Here is a 20,766-nt window from a genome sequence, read left to right as displayed (position 1 = left end):
TCCTGAAAATTTCTTCGGAGAGGGGGAAAGGAAAAAAAAAAAAAGAAAAATTATTTGAGAAAAATGCTTTTTCATGAGGCTTTAAACAATCTAAGGAAATAGACAATTTTCTTATATTGGATTTTTAAGAAAACTTCTGGTTTTATTTTCTGTTTCAGTAATATTTTTAGAAATGCCGGTTCATTGATCTGGCATCAAACTTTGTGGTCTCTCTTAGATTGTGGAGAGGTGGTAAGGCTTACCCAATTGTGCTTAATGCTAGATATACAGGCATAGAGGAAGGAAGAATTAACAAGTGAGTTACAAATGAAAGCAGAAAAATATTCTCTTATAAGACCTGTAGAATATGCATAGTATTACACTAAACAAAAGCCAAGTGACGTTTTATGCACACAGTGCATGTAACTTCTTTGCATAGTAATTTCTATGCATACTAGTATTTGCATACTAGTATAAAAGTGCAAACAAGTTTCCCATTCTACATGTACAGTAATTGCTTCTGCAATACATTTTATAACAAACTTTATGTAAATTTTTTTGAATTATTTTTTGTCTATATTACACTAGTAAACTTTTTGTTGGCTTCTTAAAGCAATAGGTCATGTTATTTCTAACTTAACGGCTTTGTAAAGTGGAAGTTACAGTTCTGGAAGACTTTGGAGGTTTTTTTGACTGCATGAGAATGCAGCTATCATCACCTAGAGCAGAGGTGAATTATAATGTGCGTATGTATAACACAGTTGGATTAGACTGGATGTAGTGAATGAAACATATAATTAAAAAAAACCCCAGCTCTTCTGTAGGACTCTCTTTTTATTTCTTTTAGAATAATGAAACCACTTACTTGTTTCATTGTACACTTGCAAGGATGGGAGCAACTTCATATATTTATCAAGGTTTCACCTCAGTGTTTGAAAGTAGTCTTCTCATGATGTTCATACAGTGTACTCTATTTCAGCTAAACTTACATGTCCCATCTGTACTGCTTCAATCTAATGAAGCAGATTTGCTGATGACTCTACTGCTCTGCAGCTGAAAAGCTCTCAGAAAAGATTTCCCAAGCTGGAGAGTCTTTCCAGAAACCAAATAAATTTCTTTGTTGCCTTGCTTCTACAGTGTAATAAGAGTTCCCAATGAAACTTCATGGACATAAAAATTTCTGGTTTGGGTTTGGTTTTGTTTGTTTGTTTGTTTGTTTGTTTGTTTGTTTTTTTTTTCTTCCCTTACACTTTTGTTACATAGGTGGATATGAGAAGGAATACACAATCAGAGGTATTTCTGAAGAGTCTGCCTTCTTATGTCTGGTATTACAGCTGGTTATTCATATAGTTGTTATCTTGGGATAGAATACTTGAGTCTATTAATTGAATGCATGATTGATCTGGAGAAACCCAGTTTTTCTGCATGTTAGAAATCATGAATTAAATGAACGGGATTTAAAAATTGTATTAAAAGGTAAAAGGTTTTTTTTTTTTTTTTTTGCTTTGTTTTTGTTTTGTTGTTTTTTTTTTTTAATTTTTTTTTTTTAATGTGTGGAAAGTTGCATCTGTTTTATTTGAAAATTAAATATGCCACAGTGATATAAGCACTTTGTGGCATTTAATTCATTCTTAGGGATAGCACAAAGCAGTATATTTAAATATTTCATTAAGGAAAGTGAAAAAAGAAATCTGAAGGGAAAAGATACTGAATCAATGGGATGCTTTCTGTTATTGTCACTTCTCCATATGGTGGTTTCAACACTAATAAAGTTCTGCAAATAGAGGATTAAAATAGGATTTACACTAAAAATCCAATTTTAATCAACCTTTGATTTAAGGGTAGCAAATGAGTGTAGTGAGCATTAAGCATTCTTTCCTCAAAGTTCCCAGTAGTTTTCAGATCAAGATTTGTATATGAAGCAAATAGTGTTTGGTGAGTTTTTCTGAGCTTTTTTTGATAAAATTGTATTTTATTAAATTTGTAATTTTTTTATTCCTTTTTTAAAAATTAAAGTTTATTTTTCCTTTCCTTCTTTTCAGAAGAGAAATTTAACCAAACAACGAGTATATATGCACATGAATTGCCTTGAATAAACTAGCACAAAATCTTGAACTGATGATGTTTAAATGCCATTTCAGTCTCCTACTGGTAATAGTATTTGTACTTTTGAGAAAAGTTTAGAGTACAGTTTTCTTCATGGAAATTAAATATATCCAAATTCTGCGATGAGATGATTAGAAACTAACTTTTCTCAACTGTCTTCAGTGGTTTATTCAGCTTATGTAATTGCCATTCTCCCTACCCTTTCCAGAATACTCAGACATTATACAAGGTAGTGAAAATTCACTACTAATGAAATATAGCTGATGTATTTTAGGAAGAAACCAGTACACTGAATTGTTGTTTTTATTTTAGTAGTAGTTTATGGTTTGGTGACACTTAAAGACTTGTAGAAAAGAAAAATAAAAACCTGAATGACCTTGTCTCTCTTTTTTTTTTTTTTTTTTTTCTTTTTTTCTTGTTCTTTTTTTAATTTCTTTATTTAATTTCTGTATAGGTTTCTGCTTTGGGGTTGGATCCTTCAGGTGCCCGTTTGATAACTGGTGGATATGACTATGATGTTAAATTTTGGGATTTTGCTGGAATGGATGCTTCTCTCCAAGCTTTTCGGTCACTTCAGCCTTGTGAATGGTAGGTATGAAGACAGCCTTTTTCACCTAAAACTGTGCCTATATTAAGCTCTCAGTAGAATACACAAAAGCCTTGTAAGATAGCTTGTTTAAAAGGCTTTTGTATTCCATTTTGTGCCAAATGGAATGTGAGCCTAAGAATTTGTCTGCTTATGTCTTTTCATGCTTTTTCCAACAACTTGCATATTTTCCCCATTTAGAAAGCTACAGGTGAATCTGAAGATGATTCACCGTGTCAGCAAACAGATGATCAACCTCTCAGACAGGTTGAGTTTCATAGTTGTAACAGAAATTAATAGAATATACTTTCCATATGTACTCTGCTTATATGAAATTAATGAAGTAGTTAAAATAGTTGACCCTTTTGTGGAGAGGCTCTGTGGTTGCTGCCGGTATTTTGGCGTGGGGGTGTGTGAAGTGTGTGTGTCTAGTTCAGATACAGAGGATTCATTAAATCCTCTGTTTGTGGAACTTCTGGTCCTTTGTGTTGCACTGATAAATGAATAGCTACATAGCGTGCATTGAAAAAAGTGAGTCCATTTTCTTTTTTAATGAAAAAAGCTATATATTTAGTTATTTCAGAGAACTGGAATACAGAAGTCTTTCAAAAGGAGTGCATTTCTCATGCACAGCAAACTTTCAGATACACGCATTCATAAATTGATAACACAGTTTTTCTAGCAAGGTACTTTCTAATATCTAACTAATGTGCGCTATACAAGATACATTGGTACTCTTAAAAAGGGATCAAAATTTATTATGCACTGCAAGTCCTTAGAATGGCTATTTTTAAAAAAGCTACAGCTGAATTTTGGTCAGTTTGGAAGGTTGGCATGTATATGACTAATTACAGATGTGGCAAGAATCTAGATAATGAAAGAGGAGAAGAAGTTGGGACTTTTAGCCTGAAAATGAGCAAAATAGAAATGAGCAATTCTAGTACCTGTGACAGACCTACCTTGTTATAATAAACTGATGATTGTCAGATTTACTTTCAAAATGTTAGTAAACATGCTGCTTTGAAATAAAGAAGATTCTCCAAATGTGAAGTCACATTCAGACTTCTCTGGCATGAGTTTCATTTACATCATTAGTTAGTACGATACAAATGGTATTTTCCTCTTCTCTGTCACAACTGAGCAGTAAGAAAGAGCTGGTAGACTTTACTTCCACAGTAGGAGATTATTTTAACTGAAGTGTTTCCAAACTGAGTAGAACAATGCATTCAAATTTAGTAATACTTGCTAATAGTGGTGTAAGACATAAATATAGTATAAAACACACCAGTGCAGTGTATGTTAACGTTACAATGCAAGGAAAACAGCTTTCAAATAGGTTTGTAACCTCCTTTTTGCAAAAACTAATGGTAAAATATGAGCTTCAAGTGCTTGTTATCCCTGATATTGTTCATTTAGTGTTTTCTAGTATCTCATTTCTTTATGGATATTTTTAGTGAAATGTACATTCTTGTGGTTTGCATATGTTGAAGTATAAAAAAATACATAAAAACATAAATATGAAATAATATTAAAAATAGAATTGACTGGCAATAAGTTTGTGAATTTCACTTATGTTGCAAGTCTCGTACTATTTGGGGGTTTTAAAAATGTAGTATTTAAATACCTTCATTTACCTTTATCTTGTTGTAAACATAAATCTGTAAATATAGCTCTGTCTGGTAAAAAAGATTGAAACTTAAGAAAAAGTTCTTTCATGCTAACGTTGAGGCATGCTGGTGAGCAGTATACAGAATATTATATAGCTTACATCCTCTTGTATGCATATGTGAGTAGTGTAGTTCCTTTTCCACGATAGAATTTATTTCAAGTTAGCATTAACAGACCATACTTTCAAAGAATTCTGAGGAGTTCTTGTATGGAGGCTTTTAGGTGTTAGCAGAAATCCAGTTCTGGAGCCGTAAATTTAATTTCATTTTAAGAATAAAAAAACTGGAGAACAATTTTATATTGTCCAGGCTCCATTTTGTAGCATATTATCAGGTTACTTTGTTAATTTCTCCTTGGATTTGGGATGTAAGAAAAAAAACGAAGAGTATGACAAAAAACCTGGTATCTTCAAACTACACCTCAGTGTTAAAGGCAAAGTCAAGGGAAAGTCAAAGCTGTGTTACATGCGTAGAAATTATTTGTGTGTCACGATTCTTCCCATGTGTGTAGCTCTGTCCTGGCAGAAAGCACTGTGCACATTTGGCAGCTTTACACCAAAATGACTTGGATTAATGCTATTAAAGTGAACTGTTTTTCTAAGTTTCCCAATACTTCTGCTTTAACATTAATAAAAACAAAAAATATTTTCTTTAAGAACTGCCTCTGCAGAGCCTCACTCTTGGTTGTACTCCAATAAACATCTGCAAAGCGGTAACTTTTGGAGCTTTGCTAATTCCTTGCTTATAGAACCAATTTTTGGAAACAATTTTAGAAGTTGTATTGCACAGTCACAAAGTTTTGGTTGGTGTTTGTTTTTTTTTTTGTTTTTTTTTGTTTTTTTTTTTTAGCTTTACATCAAAGTTGTGGAAATCCTTTGTCTCAGACTAATTTTTTTCACATGACTGATTTGATGAATTATTATTTACGTTCTCATTGTAATAGGCACTATAAAATCAGGTGCTTTTCCTTGTTAGAAGAAACTTTAAGATGAAATCAAAGTTTATTCAAACACTCGGATATTAAAATACAAAGAAGCAATGAAACAATAGTGGTCAAATTATGAACAGTGCCATATTGACAGTATTGATGTTGTAGTTTTAATTTTAGTACGTCAGTGTCTGAAAAACAGTTTCCTCAGACTCTGTCATCCTTTACATATTGTGGATTCTCTCAGAAATCAGATTTTTATCTGGGCAAGCTGTTTCATCATATCTAGTGGCCAAACCCTCTTCATGCATGATGCATGCATCAAGCAAAAATGATCTTTTAATGTAGTTTTTAAGTATTTTTTTTTTTCCTTATATTTCAACCATGAGAAGTGCAAAACATGAATGTGTGCTTTGGAGATGTATTGGGTATTTTCTTTTGATAATTTTGGCAATAGAGTATGAGAAGCTAAATAAGTATGCTTCAGTCTGCATGCAGTACTCAGGTGGGGCTCAAATATTTTGTGGTTTGTGTGAGTCATGAGTATAGCAAAAGCACTCAGAAGTACAACTGGGGAAAATGTTTTAATTCCTAAGCTATGCTTCTTGCTCTAAAGTTGAATTTGATGGATTATTTATTTTTATCAGCTGTTTGAAGAGAATATTCTAGATTTCAGATCTTGTTTTTCTTGTGTTTTAGGGTTTTTTTATTCTTTTTATTATTATTTTTATTTCGGTGTTTCCTCTGAGCTTAATGTGGGTGGCTTCCTTTCCTTTCTTCTGAGCAAGTATCCATTTTTGCTCTTGAGGTTCAGGATGGTTTTTCAGGCATTGCCTGTCATCTGGTTTAGAAATTCCCAGATTTGAGTGTCTCCTTTCTACTAAAAATCAGAGTTTATAATTCTTGGGCCAATTTGGCTGCCAGTTTGCATTAGATATTACAGGGTGCTCGAAGTAATTTTTGACTTTTGAATCCTAATGTAATCAGTTTTGCTGGGCATTTTTTGAATGAGAAACTTACTTTTACTTTAAAATTACTATGATTAATGCAGAACTTTTAATATATGTATTAGAGTATTTGAGATGTTTTTGTGTACTAGCTCACAGTTGGAGTTCAGATTTAATGGATAATAGCTACTGCTGAGTCAGTCATGAAGTTGCTACTACATAAGACAAGAAATGTTAAATTATTATTTTACAAGTTGCCTACTTGGTTTTGTTGATCATCTTAGTGTTAATTTCACTGATGTGAAATTGTGTTAAAAAATAGTTCTCTTAAAATTACTAGATTTGAATGTGCATGGTTATGTTCTTCACGATAAGGAAGACACTTCTTTGAAGACAGTTTGGATGCCATGGGAATCCAAATCTAGCTGGCAAATGCATCACAGTCTTTAATTTGGGATTAATTTAGCTGCAGAGTTGAAGAATTAATATGAAATAATGTTATTGTGCATGTTCACTTAATGTACCAGGATATGAATTCTGGCAGGTGTGGAGTCTGACTGCTTTGCATTCCTTGCCATCCTTTTAATGGAGTATAGCTGGGTAGTGAATCAAAGGGATAAATGGTCTCCCTCATCAGCCATCCTCCCACTTGCAGTTACTAATTTTTGTTGTCTTGCATTCCATGTCTTCTTTCTCGGTTTTCTCAATCAGTAGAAGACGTATGTAAGAGAACTTTTCCAGCAAATGAACAGTGTACAGTGGAGTTTTATGGAGGACTACAGCATTCTTTTGTAGTAATTTATGGATTAATATAAATCCACATGTTGCTTTTGAGAAGATGAAAAAGAATTTCAGCCCTGAAGAGCTGAATCTGACACATACTCTTTTTTCCTGTGGAGTTATAAGAGCATTCTTTAAATTAAATGTTTGCCAGAGATGACATTTCAGGTGCCAACTTTTTAAATAATGTTTACAGTTTGATGTACTGTGTGGTTGAAAAAGGAAAAATTACATGTGTACACACATAGAGAGGAATAAAATGCTTTAATAAATTATTATTCGCCCCCCCCCGGCCCCCGCACCTTTTTGGTATAGGAATGTGTATGGGTCCATTTCTGTAATACATTTTCTAACCATTAAAGCTTTTGTTTTAGTGAAGGTTTATAGGAACTAATGTTAATTGAAACATTTTCTTTTTTGTTTTAGTCATCAAATCAAATCTTTACAGTATAGCAGCACAGGAGATGTCATTCTCGTTGTTTCTGGAAACTCTCAGGCAAAAGTTCTTGACAGAGATGGCTTCCCAGTAATGGAATGCATAAAAGGAGACCAGTACATTGTGGATATGACAAACACAAAGGTAAAGTCAGAAATTATATGAATGCCAGAAGGCTGACTAAATGGTGTAGTTTTGCTCTTAATGAGAAACCTCATGAAGTTTAGTAAGAAGTATAATGCAAAGCCCTGTCTCTGGGGTGCAATAGTTCCCCCCATCGTTACATGCTGGAAGTTGTGGGGCCTTCATCCATGGAGATTTTGAAGACCCAGCTGGATAAAGCCGTGGCAGACTTGGTCTGGTGTTGGCTATAAATCTGGCTTTGAGCAGGAGATTGACCTAGGTGAACTCAGGAGGTCTCTTCCAACTAATGTTTCTATGAGCTAGAACAAATTCATCTGTTTAAAAGTGTATCATAAAAAAATTTAGCTTCCCCCACACACTTGTCCAACCAATGAAAAAGAAAAAATTAGAAACCATTGATCTGGTCAAGGCTCTTGCTTTCGTAAGCCCTCCATTCTTTTGCTGATACAGTTTACTTATTTGAAGGCAGGGGTTGCAGGCTGTTACTATTGTTACTTGCATACATCAAATCTAAGACTAATAAGCAACAATGTGTACAACTTTAATAGTAGCTAAAAATGCAAATGGAGATGGGCTGATTCATAGTTTTGAAGTGTTTTAAAAACAGTTGATTGGGGTTTTGACTACTTTGCCTTCATATTTTCACCAACTATGTAAGGCAAAGATTCTGTTTACATAGATGATTTAAATTCAGGTCAGTTTTAAAATAGCTTAAGCCTAAAAAGTAATGATAAAATCTACTGCTCAAACTGATGATAAAGCTAATGTTTTGCTTTGGGTTTTTTTTAATTGCTTGTAAAGTATATCGCCAAGTAACTAGGCTAAATGCTGTTCTTGTCAGATTATTTCTTTTGGCTAGTGATACATATATAAAACCATCAAATAGTAACATCTGCTTCAGTTGTTGTTTACTTAAAAATAATTCAGATTTTCTTCCTATTGTAAACTTCTAGAATTTCAGCGTATTGTGGTCCAGCAGTCAAAATGCTAAAGTATTTCTTTTATCGCCCCATTAACTTTTCAGTATTCCTCTCCATATTTGTGCTTAAAGCAAACTGAAGTGATTCCAGCATTGCCAGGAGTAGTTTCCAGATTTCTTTTTAAGTGTAGTTAATGAGCATGTGCCTGTACTTCAAAGAAGTAAAGCCAACTGGACAAAGACATTTTATACTGGTAGTTACCACCATGGCAGTTGTTTACTCGGGATAAAATCCTTGCCTTCTGTTTTTTCCGTCCTAAACAAACAGGGCTGACTATTTAGTTTGGAGCTTCAAATCTTTTATGAAGAACTCACCTGAGGTTAAATCCAACTTTACTCTTGAATTCTGTTTCCTTAGTTTTCTTCAACAAAGTCTTTGGCTAGTGTAGTTTGGCATTGATTTATGTGTACTGTGTCACCCTGGCAATTCTCGTTACTCCTGTTTTTTGTATTTAACTTGGAACAATTTGCATGGCACTATATTGGTGCCTGTTGTTTCATCCTTTCTCTGCATTACAGTTCTCCCAAGAGAAAAAGGGGACGTATTAAACAAAAAAAAATATAAATAGAAGAATGGCCAGGTTTTTATAATTCAAAAATGAAAACAACCAAGGATGAAATGGATTAGAGTACATAAAGTCTGTTAAATCATTGTGATGTCAGGCAGTCATATAGTCAGAAAGGTCTGATTTGGGCCTCAGCTTTCATGTGATTTCACTTGAAGGATTTGAAGTAAAAAAAAAAAAAAAAAATAAAAAAAAAATTATAAGACTTCTCTGATTTTTTTTTTTTTTTTTTTTTTTTTTTTTTTTTTTTTTTTTTTTTTTTTTTTTTTTTTTTTTTTTTTTTTTTTTTTTTTTTTTTTTTTTTTTTTTTTTTTTTTTTTTTTTTTTTTTTTTTTTTTTTTTTTTTTTTTTTTTTTTTTTTTTTTTTTTTTTTTTTTTTTTTGTTTTTCTCTTAGGGTCACACAGCAATGCTCAATTCAGGCTGTTGGCATCCAAAGATAAAGGAAGAATTTTTGACATGCTCTAATGATGGGTGAGTATTAAGGTCTGTCTTTGTCAGGGTTTTTTTTAAAAGGCTTGTTGGCTTCTGTGTTTTAATATTGTGCTCTAACTTGGTTTAAATATCATCCTTTTAAATCTTGAGAAAGTATTCAAGACCAATGTTTGGTGAGATCTGGAAGCAAAAATTTTATTTGTTTCAGCTCTAGATTCTTAATGCATTTGTATTATTTTAGTTTTATAATTTAGAATTACTTTAGTGGTATTTCATGAAAGTTGTTGGTTAAATATGTTTTTACAAAAATTCTTGGACAAAATTCAACTTTACCTGGTATATCTTCAGAATGGAGAGATTCAATTGTAACTGAATTCCATGGGAAGATAAAGCATTTCAATTGAAGTTGCAAGTTCTGTGTTAAGTGTAATTGAATATTGATGGATGTTGTTTGACATGTGTCGAAGAGACTATTAGAAATTGTTTTGTGGCTTCAGTCAATCTTTGTGGTTAGACTAAAACTGTGTAATGTCACTATGTCAATTACATTAATTAATAAAGTTACTGTGGCTGTCAGGAGCAAGGTCATGAATGATAACTGGTGTTTCAAATGTGCAGTCTCCTTTAATCTTGAGTCACAGTAAGTAGGAAGACTGAATTGCCCCAGTAACATATCTGTAGTGTCATAAACAGAAGACTTCAATTTTCAAGTACTTTAAATGAAATGTTGGGGTTTTTTTTCCCCAAAAAGGGACTGATGTACTGGTTTAACACACAGGTAATATGCAAAAATGATTTTAATAGGAAAATTCATAATTTCTGATAAGACTGTGGCAGAAGGAAAAAAGCTAAAAACCACAACAAAACCTTAAATCCTACAATGTGCTTTATGGAGTAGTTCAATTGAAAAAAACACATTTAAGTTAAGCCAGCTATGGTTTTTTTCAGCTTGTAGAGACAGAGGTTTTACTTCCATAGTAGAAATATTTATTAAATAGTAGACTAGATATTTTAAAAGGTTTGTTACTCTTATGAGTGTAGTGAGACATTAGTACACCTTCAATTCAACCTAATTAATTTGAATAGTTTAAAGATAGTGAAAACCAAATTCAGATATTATAAATTATGAAGATTGTCTGCTTTTGTGCCATCTAAGCAAGTGCTTAACTAGTATACCAGACACGGATTCAGCGCATCCCTGATGATTGAATTGCTGTGAATTGTAATGGTCTGGTCAAGTAAGTAAAATCCAGATAAACACTATTGTAAATGGCTGCATAATTGCATTATCAGAGACCCTACATGGCTGACATTATAAGAAAAGTATTTTAAACCCATTTCATTTTGCTTCATGCTCGTGACAGGTCTTTCCAGGATTTGGACATGTCACTTTTAAAAAAAACCTCAACAATTTGGATTGCTTAATTTGTAACAGAGGACTTAAAGACAACATTCCACTTGTAAAATTAAATAATACCAGAAAGTATCCAGTCGCCAAAGTTTAATCATTAATTCTTAAGGCTCGAGCAAACTAGATTAAGATAGAATAGTTCCAGTTGGAAGGGACCTACAACTATCACCTAGTTCAGCTGCCTGATCAGTTCAGGGCTGACCAAAAGTTAAAGCCTGTTGTGAAGGGCATTGTCCAAATGCCTCTTAAACACTAACAGGCTTGGGGCATCGACCATCTCTCTAGGAAGCCTGTTCCAGTGTTTGTCCACCCTCTCTGTTCAGGTTTCAGAGCAGAGATGTTTAAAGCTAAAAAAAAAATAAAATGTGTCTTGCCAGCAGAAGATAAGTGAACATTGTTACCTATTTGTGCTTAAAGGAGACAGATTTTCTGAATTTCAAGTAAAAGCAATTTAAAAACTTGATTTATACCAAGCATTACATAAAACAGAAATTTGATATTTTCAATTGATTATTTTACATCTTGCATAGAATGTATTTATGGATATAATTAAATGTTACAGCTGTCTATCTATCTGCCTGTCTAATTTTTACATGTAATCCAGTGTTTACATCTGTCCCTTGTGTGTTGAATGAATACATTTCATTGATTTATAAAGCTGGATTTTTTTTTTGTTTGAGTCAATAGATTTGCACTTAATGAAACACTCGCAGCAATACAAAAATGTTGAAGAGTTTATTTGAAATCTTGATTATGTTGCATGCAAAGGAAACGGAACATGAATAGCAGAATTTGAACTTTTTAGACAGCAGCCTTATCAGGCTTGACCAAAAGACTGTCAGTCTTCAGTCTAGAGAGAAGAGGTCTAAATGGGGATAGGATGTGACCAAAGTTTGAAAAAACGTTCAAGATGGTAGGTGAGTTTAATACGGAACTGTTGTTCATCAAAACCTCTTATTCTAAGAGTCTTCTGTTGGAAGTGGCTTGAGTTAAATTTAAAATTAATAAAAGAAAATATTTCACTTTGGATACTGTCCAAATATATTCTGGAATGTGTTGTTACAGGAGATTGTAGAGGCAGGTTTAAAAGGATTTTTTTAATGCAGTAGGCATTATAACATCTCTTATATGACAGTTGTGGATAGTGAGGGGGAATGAAGGGAATAAACCATCATGGCCAGATTTGGTTAGCGTTATTACTGTTGTGAACAAAGACTGAATACAGGACTAAATTAATCTATGGTCAGATTTAGTAAGCTATTTTTCATGTTTTTGTATGTTCTTCAGAAAAAGTAATTAAGATGGAATTTCATCCTAAACTACTCTTGGAAATGTAAGGTGTGGATTGTCCCGAAGATACAATATTTTTGCAGTGGTTTTATATCTAGAATTGGTGTGGTTTTCATGCAAACGGGTTAACTGTTGGTAAGGTCTTCTCTTTTATGGAAGCTGTTGAGACAAAGCCTGGTACATCTTTATGTGACTTTTGGTACACAGAGATTTTGGATAAAAATGTTTCACCTAGTATATATATGTATGTGTGTTTGTATATATATGTCTCTCTCTCTAAAAGTCTCCTAATCCAGAATCAGTCTTTCTACAGGGCAGGAGACCTTCCTGTATCCAATTTTGACATTCCCAATATCATATATAGATACAATTTGGCATTCAGAATCTTCAACATATTCCTGTTTGTCATACTTTATCAAGAAGACCTGTATCTTTTAAAGGAGAAATGAAAAGCTTTTCAGTGTCACACTTCAGAGGAAAAGGTGAAATCGAAACACCTACTCATCTCAAAGGTTTTTATCCTAACTTTTCTCCCAAGTAGTAAGTGATAGGTCAATAGGAAATGGCTTCAAGTTACACTCTGAGAGGTTTAGACTGGATATTGGGAAAAATGTCTTTGCTGAAAGGCTTGTCAAGCAGTGGAACAGGCTGCCGAGGGCAAGCGATGTTGTCACCATCCCTGGAGGTATTTAAAAGATGTGTAGATGTGGACTTGGTGGGAAGGTTTAGTGGTGGATTTTGGCAGTGTTGGGTTAACAGTTGGATTCAGTGATCTTAACCTAAGTGATACTATGATTCTATGACAGTACACTGCTACTCTTGTATACAGTGAAGATGAGCCCTGGCAATTTTGCAGTAAATTTGTGTTACTTTTGTTCTAAAATTTGTACCAGATGTAAGATCAAATTACTTGAATTACAGTGACTACTCTGGAACTTTTAATAGGGAATGTGATTCTCCCTCTCTCTCTCTCCATACTGAGATTTAATCCTCACACTGGCAAAGGGACTGCCACAACTGTTATGGGTGGATAAGGACACCTAATAACAAACACCAGCATGGGACCCTTTGTAGGGTCAATCCTGAGCGTGTGGATATAGGAGAATGAAACGGGTATTGCCTTTAATAGGCATGAAGGAAGACTGAACATATTCCAGTTTTGCTGGCTTTAGTCTCTTCAGAATAACGAAGCAAGACAGTATTAGCTTTTAACTAGAGACTTCTCCAGTCACTTGGTCAGTATCCCTGAGCAGATGCCAGACTTCTCATGGTGTGTAAAGGAGTTAAAAAGCAACTTTGCAAGTAAACTTGTGGAGTCAAAGGAAAATAACGCATTTTAAATATATTTTTACTGCTTTTAGTCTTTTTTTTTTTTTTTTTTTTTAAGTTAGTCTACTGTAATTCAAATTACTTGGGGATAGTCTTTATGTGCACTTGACAGTTTCTTTTGATTCCAGGTGATTAAGGCTGTAGTAATATTCTGAACTCAAAAGTAATTGAAATGAAGGCTTTTAGAATTGCTATTGTAATGGTCTGTTTCTTGTCTGTTTGTTCATAGCATTCAGATTTGCTCTAAATTTTAAAAATATAAATCCTAAAAGTAGGTTTTGACTACTACTTGTATTCTAATTTGTGGTTATCAAGTCATTTGTAAATTTGTTACTTCAGACTGCAGATATATGGGTTACCAGCAGGGAGTCTCAGTGTGTTTTCTATGACTGTTGAAGGACACAATGTTGAAGTCGGAAAAGACTATGTAAGAGAAAGACACAGTTCCTTCTGACTATGATGTGAGAGAAGCAGAGTTGGTCAGCTTATGTGCTGAAGTGAGCCAGACCCTAAGTGTGACAGTTATAGAATAAGCCTGAAAACTCTTGTTAACTTGTGTAAGTTCATGTCCACTTAAGCAACTGTTAGTGAATACATATAACTTAGAACAGCTCACTTAATTTCATTTTCCTTGAAATATTTCAGAAGATGGCTTGTGAAAACATGTAATACCATTCTGCTTCTTTTTTTCATGTTACAGTGAGTTGGTTTTTGAAAAAAAAACCCAAAAAAAAACCAACCCACCTTATTTTTAAATAAATAGTTTCATTATGGCAGGGGGGTTGGAACTAGACGATCTTAAGGTTCTTTCCAACTCTATTCTATAATTATTCTTGAATTAGAGATGAATAATAATTTAATTGGGCTTTTACAGATTGATTAGAGTTTGTTAGCTTTTAGTTGCAGAAGAAAGTAGGGAATTTGTCAGTTCTGTAAGTAATCTGGTGATCTGGTGATTAACCTTAAGTGTTTGGATGAATAATACTAATTAACCTAGAGATTTGGCTAGGGAGTTCTTTATTCGAAATTAATTTTTTAACCAAGTTAAAGCTTGTGCATATAATGTCAGAACTGTATAATGTTGCTTTTAACTTTCCAACATTTCAAGTGATTAGAATAAAATTGTATCAAAAGAAAAGACAGACAAAGAAACTCAATTGTATTCTCCACAGAACTGCAGTAATTCTGTCTTCAGAAGTTTGCCTTACAGAGATGATATATTCGGGTTTCACTAATTTGGCTGCAGTTAATTCATACCAATCTTTCACTGTTTTTAAAGCATACATACAAGACTTTTTTCAGTATTCGTATTGAGCTCATTTAAACTTGCATAGGCTATCTGTAATTTATGGCTCTATGTTGCCTAGAACTTTGAATACCCTGCAGCTATTCTTGAAAGATCAGTCCCTTTTAATTGCATATACTCCTTGCCATTCTTGATAAGTGTTAAGATACAGTGTATGATCAATAACGTCTTTCTTTTTCATAATGCTTTTACTGCACTATTCAGGCTTATTTCCAATTATATTTATTAAGAAGGATCTGTCAATTTATGAGCAGAATGTAGAACATGTCTACAGAACTGCAGTAAAACTTGTAATAACAGAAATGCCGACGTGAATGCATTACCTAAAAGTGAAAGAAAATTTTGAAAACGAGGAAGAGTAAGAATTCTTCTCCACCCTGTAAATAACACCTGAGAAGTGACCTGAAAACATACTCTGTTTTAAGACATAACTAACTCCTTGTTTATATCATTCCAAAATACCAGTTGACTTCTATGTTAAAACAAAGGAGGAAGAGGAAACGGATAATACTGTTTTCGTTATTTGGATGTGTTCTTATCACAGAGGCGATAGGTAGTGTTGTGTGAATAAGCAAGAGAGCTCAGTCAAATGTTCTAGCAACAGGTGTTGCATGTCCTTACTCTCATATACTTTTTTCTTTCAGAAGTAGAATCATAACCAAACTTGAAACTTAGCAGTCCTCAACTTTGTGATTTGTCATTGCAGCTAGGGCTTTGGTTGCTTAACAGCTGGTTTACTGTAGAAAGTTCCTCTCACAAGTCTTCCTTCTAACCCTCTAGTAACTTAAGTTAATGTTCATACTCTTTAGAAGGTATCTTTAAGAATATTGACTGCCATCACCAAGTGATCTCTCTAATAAGTTATTTAGGGATAAATTATATATCAGTGTAGATCTATCTTCAATTAAATGGACTAAGTTATTTCACTGAGTACCTTCAAATCTTCAAAAATAAAATTTTGCATATAAGGTACAGTTTAATCCCTAGACTTTTTCAAATTTATGTCTCAAATACGAAACTACTCTGCTTCATAGGAAAGGGCATCATACTGATTTTTGTAATCATATACTGTTGCTTAGTAAGTGTTCCCTGTCTTAATGAAAAAGAAGGAGGCAGATTTTTGCCAGTCGTGGTGTTAAGTAAAACAAGTGATGACCATATAGAGTGTTCAGAAATGAAAGCTAAATATATTCTTAAAACCCTCTTTTTCAGGTTTAAAACTGTTAACTGTTCGACAGTGATAGCTTAACTACCTTTCTAAATGGAGAAGTTGACAATAAGCTTAATTAAATTTGCAAATATGATTTGTAACTTTAAGTATGCAAAATACAATTTGTGAGGGATGAGTGGCATAGTTTGCATAACTTCTGTCACTTCTGCAAGCAATGCTGTTTTAGAAGTTTTCTCTCCTTTAGGACTTCCATTATGCCTCAGATGCGACTTGAGGCTTTAATTTGGCTACCTCTTAGTAGAGAGTGCTGTTTCATGATCACTTTATCTCACCTATCTTTCTCTTTTGGTATGTTAACCAATTCCATCCTGTTAACCATATTTGCATCTAGAATGACCAATGTCTTGTATCCCTCCCATTAGCTGCCTTGTTTCTATGTCTGTGTAGGTGGTAGCTGTCAGTATACAAGGACTTCATGGCCATTGTTTTCTGGCAAGTGTTTCTGTAATTAGGCCCAGAACTGCATAAATGCTTGATAGCTTGGCAGGAAGGAGATTTGAGGACGGTTGGGACTGCTGATAATGGCCAGCAGTCAGTTTTCCTGCCTACAGAGCAATGAGTTGCTCTTCCTCCCATAATGCCATTCTGGTTGCAAGCTCGCATCAGCCCAGATGATTCTGTTTTCATTTGGTTGATGAGGTCTGCGTACATAAGCTTTAGAGCAAGTCAACAACTACAGCTTACATAGTTGCTTCCTAGATTTTTTTCTCATGGTAGTATGCTCTCAGGAGAGCACGAGATGTGGTGTCTTGTCTCCAGCCTGTTTGGCCATGCACTGTGAAGGACAACTCCACTGGCTGTGAAACTGGGATTACATGGCATTTCTCCTGGATTTATAGAATCTAATCTTCAGGTTGCATACTGTCTGCTCACTCTAGGTTGATAGCCCCTCAGCCTAAGCTGATTACTACGCAGGAGTTTGTGTGAACTCTGAAGGCCTGGAATGGCTTCATTGATAACTGGAGAAATGTAGCTATAATTATACTTCTCTTGAATTTTAAAATATCAGTAATACTGTGCATAGGAAAACATAGGTGAGAGCAGAATCTGGACTTGTGCAGTTCGGTGTAAGTGTAGTTATATTATCTTGCTGTTTTGCAGAATTTATAGATTTTGTGGCTAATGTATAGGAAGCAATATAACAATTAAACTTGTTACATATACCAACCTTTTTTCTTTTTTTTTTTTTTAAATTAAAAGCGCTAAACTACAACACTGTAGAAGGCTTTTGAATAAATATTATTAGTCTTAACGCCTTTAGTGTGTTAAACATTTTATGTCATAAATACAGTTAACACTGATGAGTCAGCAGTTTTTTAAAACTACTGAGAGCATTAAGATAGCAATGCCAAGGCTACTACCAAGTGTTTGTATAAACTTTCATTAGAACCTAAGCTTCAGCACTGCATCTGTCTTCACAGATTTGAAGACTAGTTGGCAAAGCGTACTTGAAAATAATTACTGATGTTTCACCTTTATCTAGGGGATCATTTAAAACTCTTTGTTTAATTGCAAAGACTTAGGCTTGTGCTTTTGTGCAGTTGCTAGTTTTGCTTCTTAAAACAAGCTGGGTGCTATAGAGCGTAGGACCTGCTTTGGGATCCAAAGTTACTCTCCAAAAGGTCACCCTGAATTATATCTAGTTTTCTCATAGTGCTTTATAGAATACGGAGTGCAAATAATAGTGAGATGAAACAACTGAATTTGAGACTGGTGTATTATGGGTTAGACTTCTATCATAGGAAAAGAAATAATTCTTGACAAGTCATTTCAAGCACGTTTATATATAAGTGTGTATACATACACACATTCCCTTTATGTGAAATGTTTCATATGAAGAAGAAATTCTGAAGTTTGAAGATTTTTCTTCAAGATTTTTCTAAGACATTTTTTTCCTGGACAATATTACAGTTTTATTGCAGCAAGAAACCTGAAAAGTTATTGTCTGTGTCAAACAAAAATACACGTTAAAAAATTTGGATTATGTGGCAAGCACATAATTTAAATATTCACAGTACTTCACTGTGCAGAGAGTGGAGCGAGAAGGGATAGCTAAGGAAGTGTGCTTATGCTAGTTGGTGGCAGTGTTCTTAGCTTAGCATAGGAAACCAGTAGTTTTGTTGTTTATATTTGGTTCTCACATCCCAGAACACATAGTATTTTGCTTCTCACCTGCATTGTGTACTGCTTAGATTATATAGATGAACTTCCCTTGGGACTTGTTCTCTAGCCCCTTTCTGTCAAAATGAGACAGATAGGAAAAGCTGTTTAATTATTACATCTTTGAGCAGCCCTGTTAGCGGATCTGAGGGGTAGGTAACTTATGGAAGGATAGAAATGATGGGAGATTGGAAGTTTTTATATTTCCATCAGCTCAGCTTGATATCAGGTAGGGAAGAAGGCAGGAATCTTCAGTTTTTAAAACCTATGTAAAACTTCCCATGGTTTTGGGTCATAGATTGTTGAGCAAACACTTCCATTGTGATGTCTTTGTTCCACAAGTATCTTTCACTCTGGCAATTTCTTTTCATGTCTTCTCCCATGAAGAATTGATTATGTCTTTTATTATACAAAGATGAAATCCTTTTCTCTCAAGTAATCACTGGTTATTTTAACCTGTAATTCAGTTTAAAGGACTATTTTCTCATGAGATAGTCATCTTATTTGAATGACCAGAATTCTCTGATTATTCCAGTAATAATGGGAAGTACAATAGGCTTAGTAAACTAAACTCAAATGTTTTTATTAGGTAATGAGAAAGTAAAGTAGGGTAGACAAGAATTTATTTTGGCACATTTGCTTACAAAGATAAAGTATGTATGCTATCTAAGAAAATAAAATTAAATTGCCATCATTAATGTTCAAATCTGATTCTGTATTAAAGTTGTGCCGTAATGACTAATGATAGTTGATATCCTATAGATCAAAATTCTGGGAAAATAATTGCTTTGGGTTTTTTTTGACATTTGGAATTGGAGGTAATTTCATTGTTTGCGTAATGAAATTGTTCCTCTTATCAGGGTCCTCAGGTTATACAAATATATGTTATAGTTAAAATCTCAATGATAAGTTACTTGTTTAGTGCCTAAGAGATATATATTGGGTGGGCTTTGTTTTTCTTGTAATGAATTGGAAGTCTAAAGTTGTGTTTCTCAGGTGGTAGACTTTTTAGAGGTGTATGATTTCACTAGATGATGGTTGGTCTGGAAATGCTTTCACTTCGGAAAACTGTTTAAGGCTGGCAAATCCCATTTTGCAACTGGGATAGAATATGATAGGAATTCTATATGGCTTTTTGTGAAACTTCTCTTGCTTATTACTTAAATGTTTTATAAATTTTTATACAGTAGCCATTCGTAAGTTACAAGACATAAATTGTGATCCAAAAATCTGTTCAATTTTCTTTTCCTTTTAATTCCAGTGGGTTTGTTTGTGACTTTTAAAGGATTAATCTCATAAATACATGTGAGACATTTCTCATGTATCAGGTGGACTGGCTAATAGGAAGAGATCTTAAAACTGGTGATCTGAAGTAATCAAACTAATGCAGTTTTGTAAGATTGAACTATTGCCTCAAAACTTCTATGCTTTTATAAATTATTTTAACTAAAGCATAATTTATCAGAGAAAGTGTGAATCTATTTCTGGTAAAACCTGAACACTAAGAATTAGTCACTGATAATGAAAGCAGATTGGTTAGTGAACTAGGTAAAGACAACAGCATGTGAGGTCATACCTGGAGAAGAGTATTTTCAAAATTAGATCTGTTTCCTGAAAGTTATGTAGGGTTAATTGTATATAAGCTCTTAGTATGAAGCTATGGAAGAGCATATTTTAAAAATCACAGAGAACTAACTTTTAGTAATGACATTGGTAAAGGATATGATGGTAATGTTTTGTTTCAGCAATTACCTTTGAGGCTGCATTTGAGTTCTGTGTCCAGTTCCAATGACAGCAGCATAAAAAGGATCTTGAAAGACAGTAAAAAGGAAAAGGAAAATGTCAGAGAAGAATTCTGAAACTTTGCTTAATATAGACTCAAGGAGCTGAATATGCTTCAGTTTATTGAACAGGGTATTAAGAGACTTAGCAGTAGTAAAGAAATAATGAAATGGAGATAAAATGTCTGGCAGTTGAAATTTCTTTAAACTGTTAAGACGTAACTAGATCAAGCGATTGAAAGTTAGCAAGGTTTGAATAGGAGAGAAAATCCCTCAACAGAGGGGTTATGTGACTGTTGAACTGATTATTAAGGAAGAAATGCAGTAAATTCTTTACCATTTGTAGCCTTCATATAGAAATTGGTGGGTGAAATGCGTCTTTTAGTTATCAGACAAACCAGTGAGCTAAAGAATCACTCGTTAATAAGCCTGAAAGTGAAATGGGCATGTCAGTTTCTTGGTGATAAAAACTCTTATCAACTCATACATGTGACTTAGTTACTTACGGATAAGGATTTGGTGCTTGAGCTGTGAATGTCTGTTAAAGTTATTCAGCTTTGTTCAGCTTTTTGAGGCTAGGAAGAAGTCCATACATAGCCCTTCTAAGGGTGGCAGAACTGTCCATTTGGAACTTCTGGTGGGAAGTTCCAAATTCTGGTGGAATTGAGTGCGCCCTCAATGGAATTGAGTGCTCCCTCAGCAAGTTT

At 33.9% G+C, this 20,766-nt stretch overlaps 1 protein-coding gene across 1 annotated transcript in view; it reads left to right on the top strand.

Moving 5' to 3' along the window:
- Window positions 1-9,594, top strand: part of LOC104403528 (WD repeat-containing protein 70-like) — a gene marked incomplete at its 5' end in the record, with an annotated part of 10,544 nt that extends 950 nt beyond the window's left edge. The window contains 3 exons of the mRNA XM_010011701.1: window positions 2,540-2,673; window positions 7,420-7,573; window positions 9,514-9,594. Coding sequence (XP_010010003.1) covers window positions 2,540-2,673; window positions 7,420-7,573; window positions 9,514-9,594 — 369 coding nt within the window. The remainder of the gene's footprint in view (window positions 1-2,539; window positions 2,674-7,419; window positions 7,574-9,513) is intronic.
- Between the last annotated feature and the right edge of the window lie 11,172 nt (window positions 9,595-20,766).

The sequence above is a fragment of the Nestor notabilis genome, unplaced genomic scaffold (assembly GCF_000696875.1).
Source record: "Nestor notabilis isolate BGI_N333 unplaced genomic scaffold, ASM69687v1 scaffold11063, whole genome shotgun sequence".
Taxonomy (NCBI): domain Eukaryota; kingdom Metazoa; phylum Chordata; class Aves; order Psittaciformes; family Psittacidae; genus Nestor; species Nestor notabilis.
Note: the sequence above shows the minus strand (reverse complement) of the source record. Positions and strands in the feature narration are given on the sequence as shown.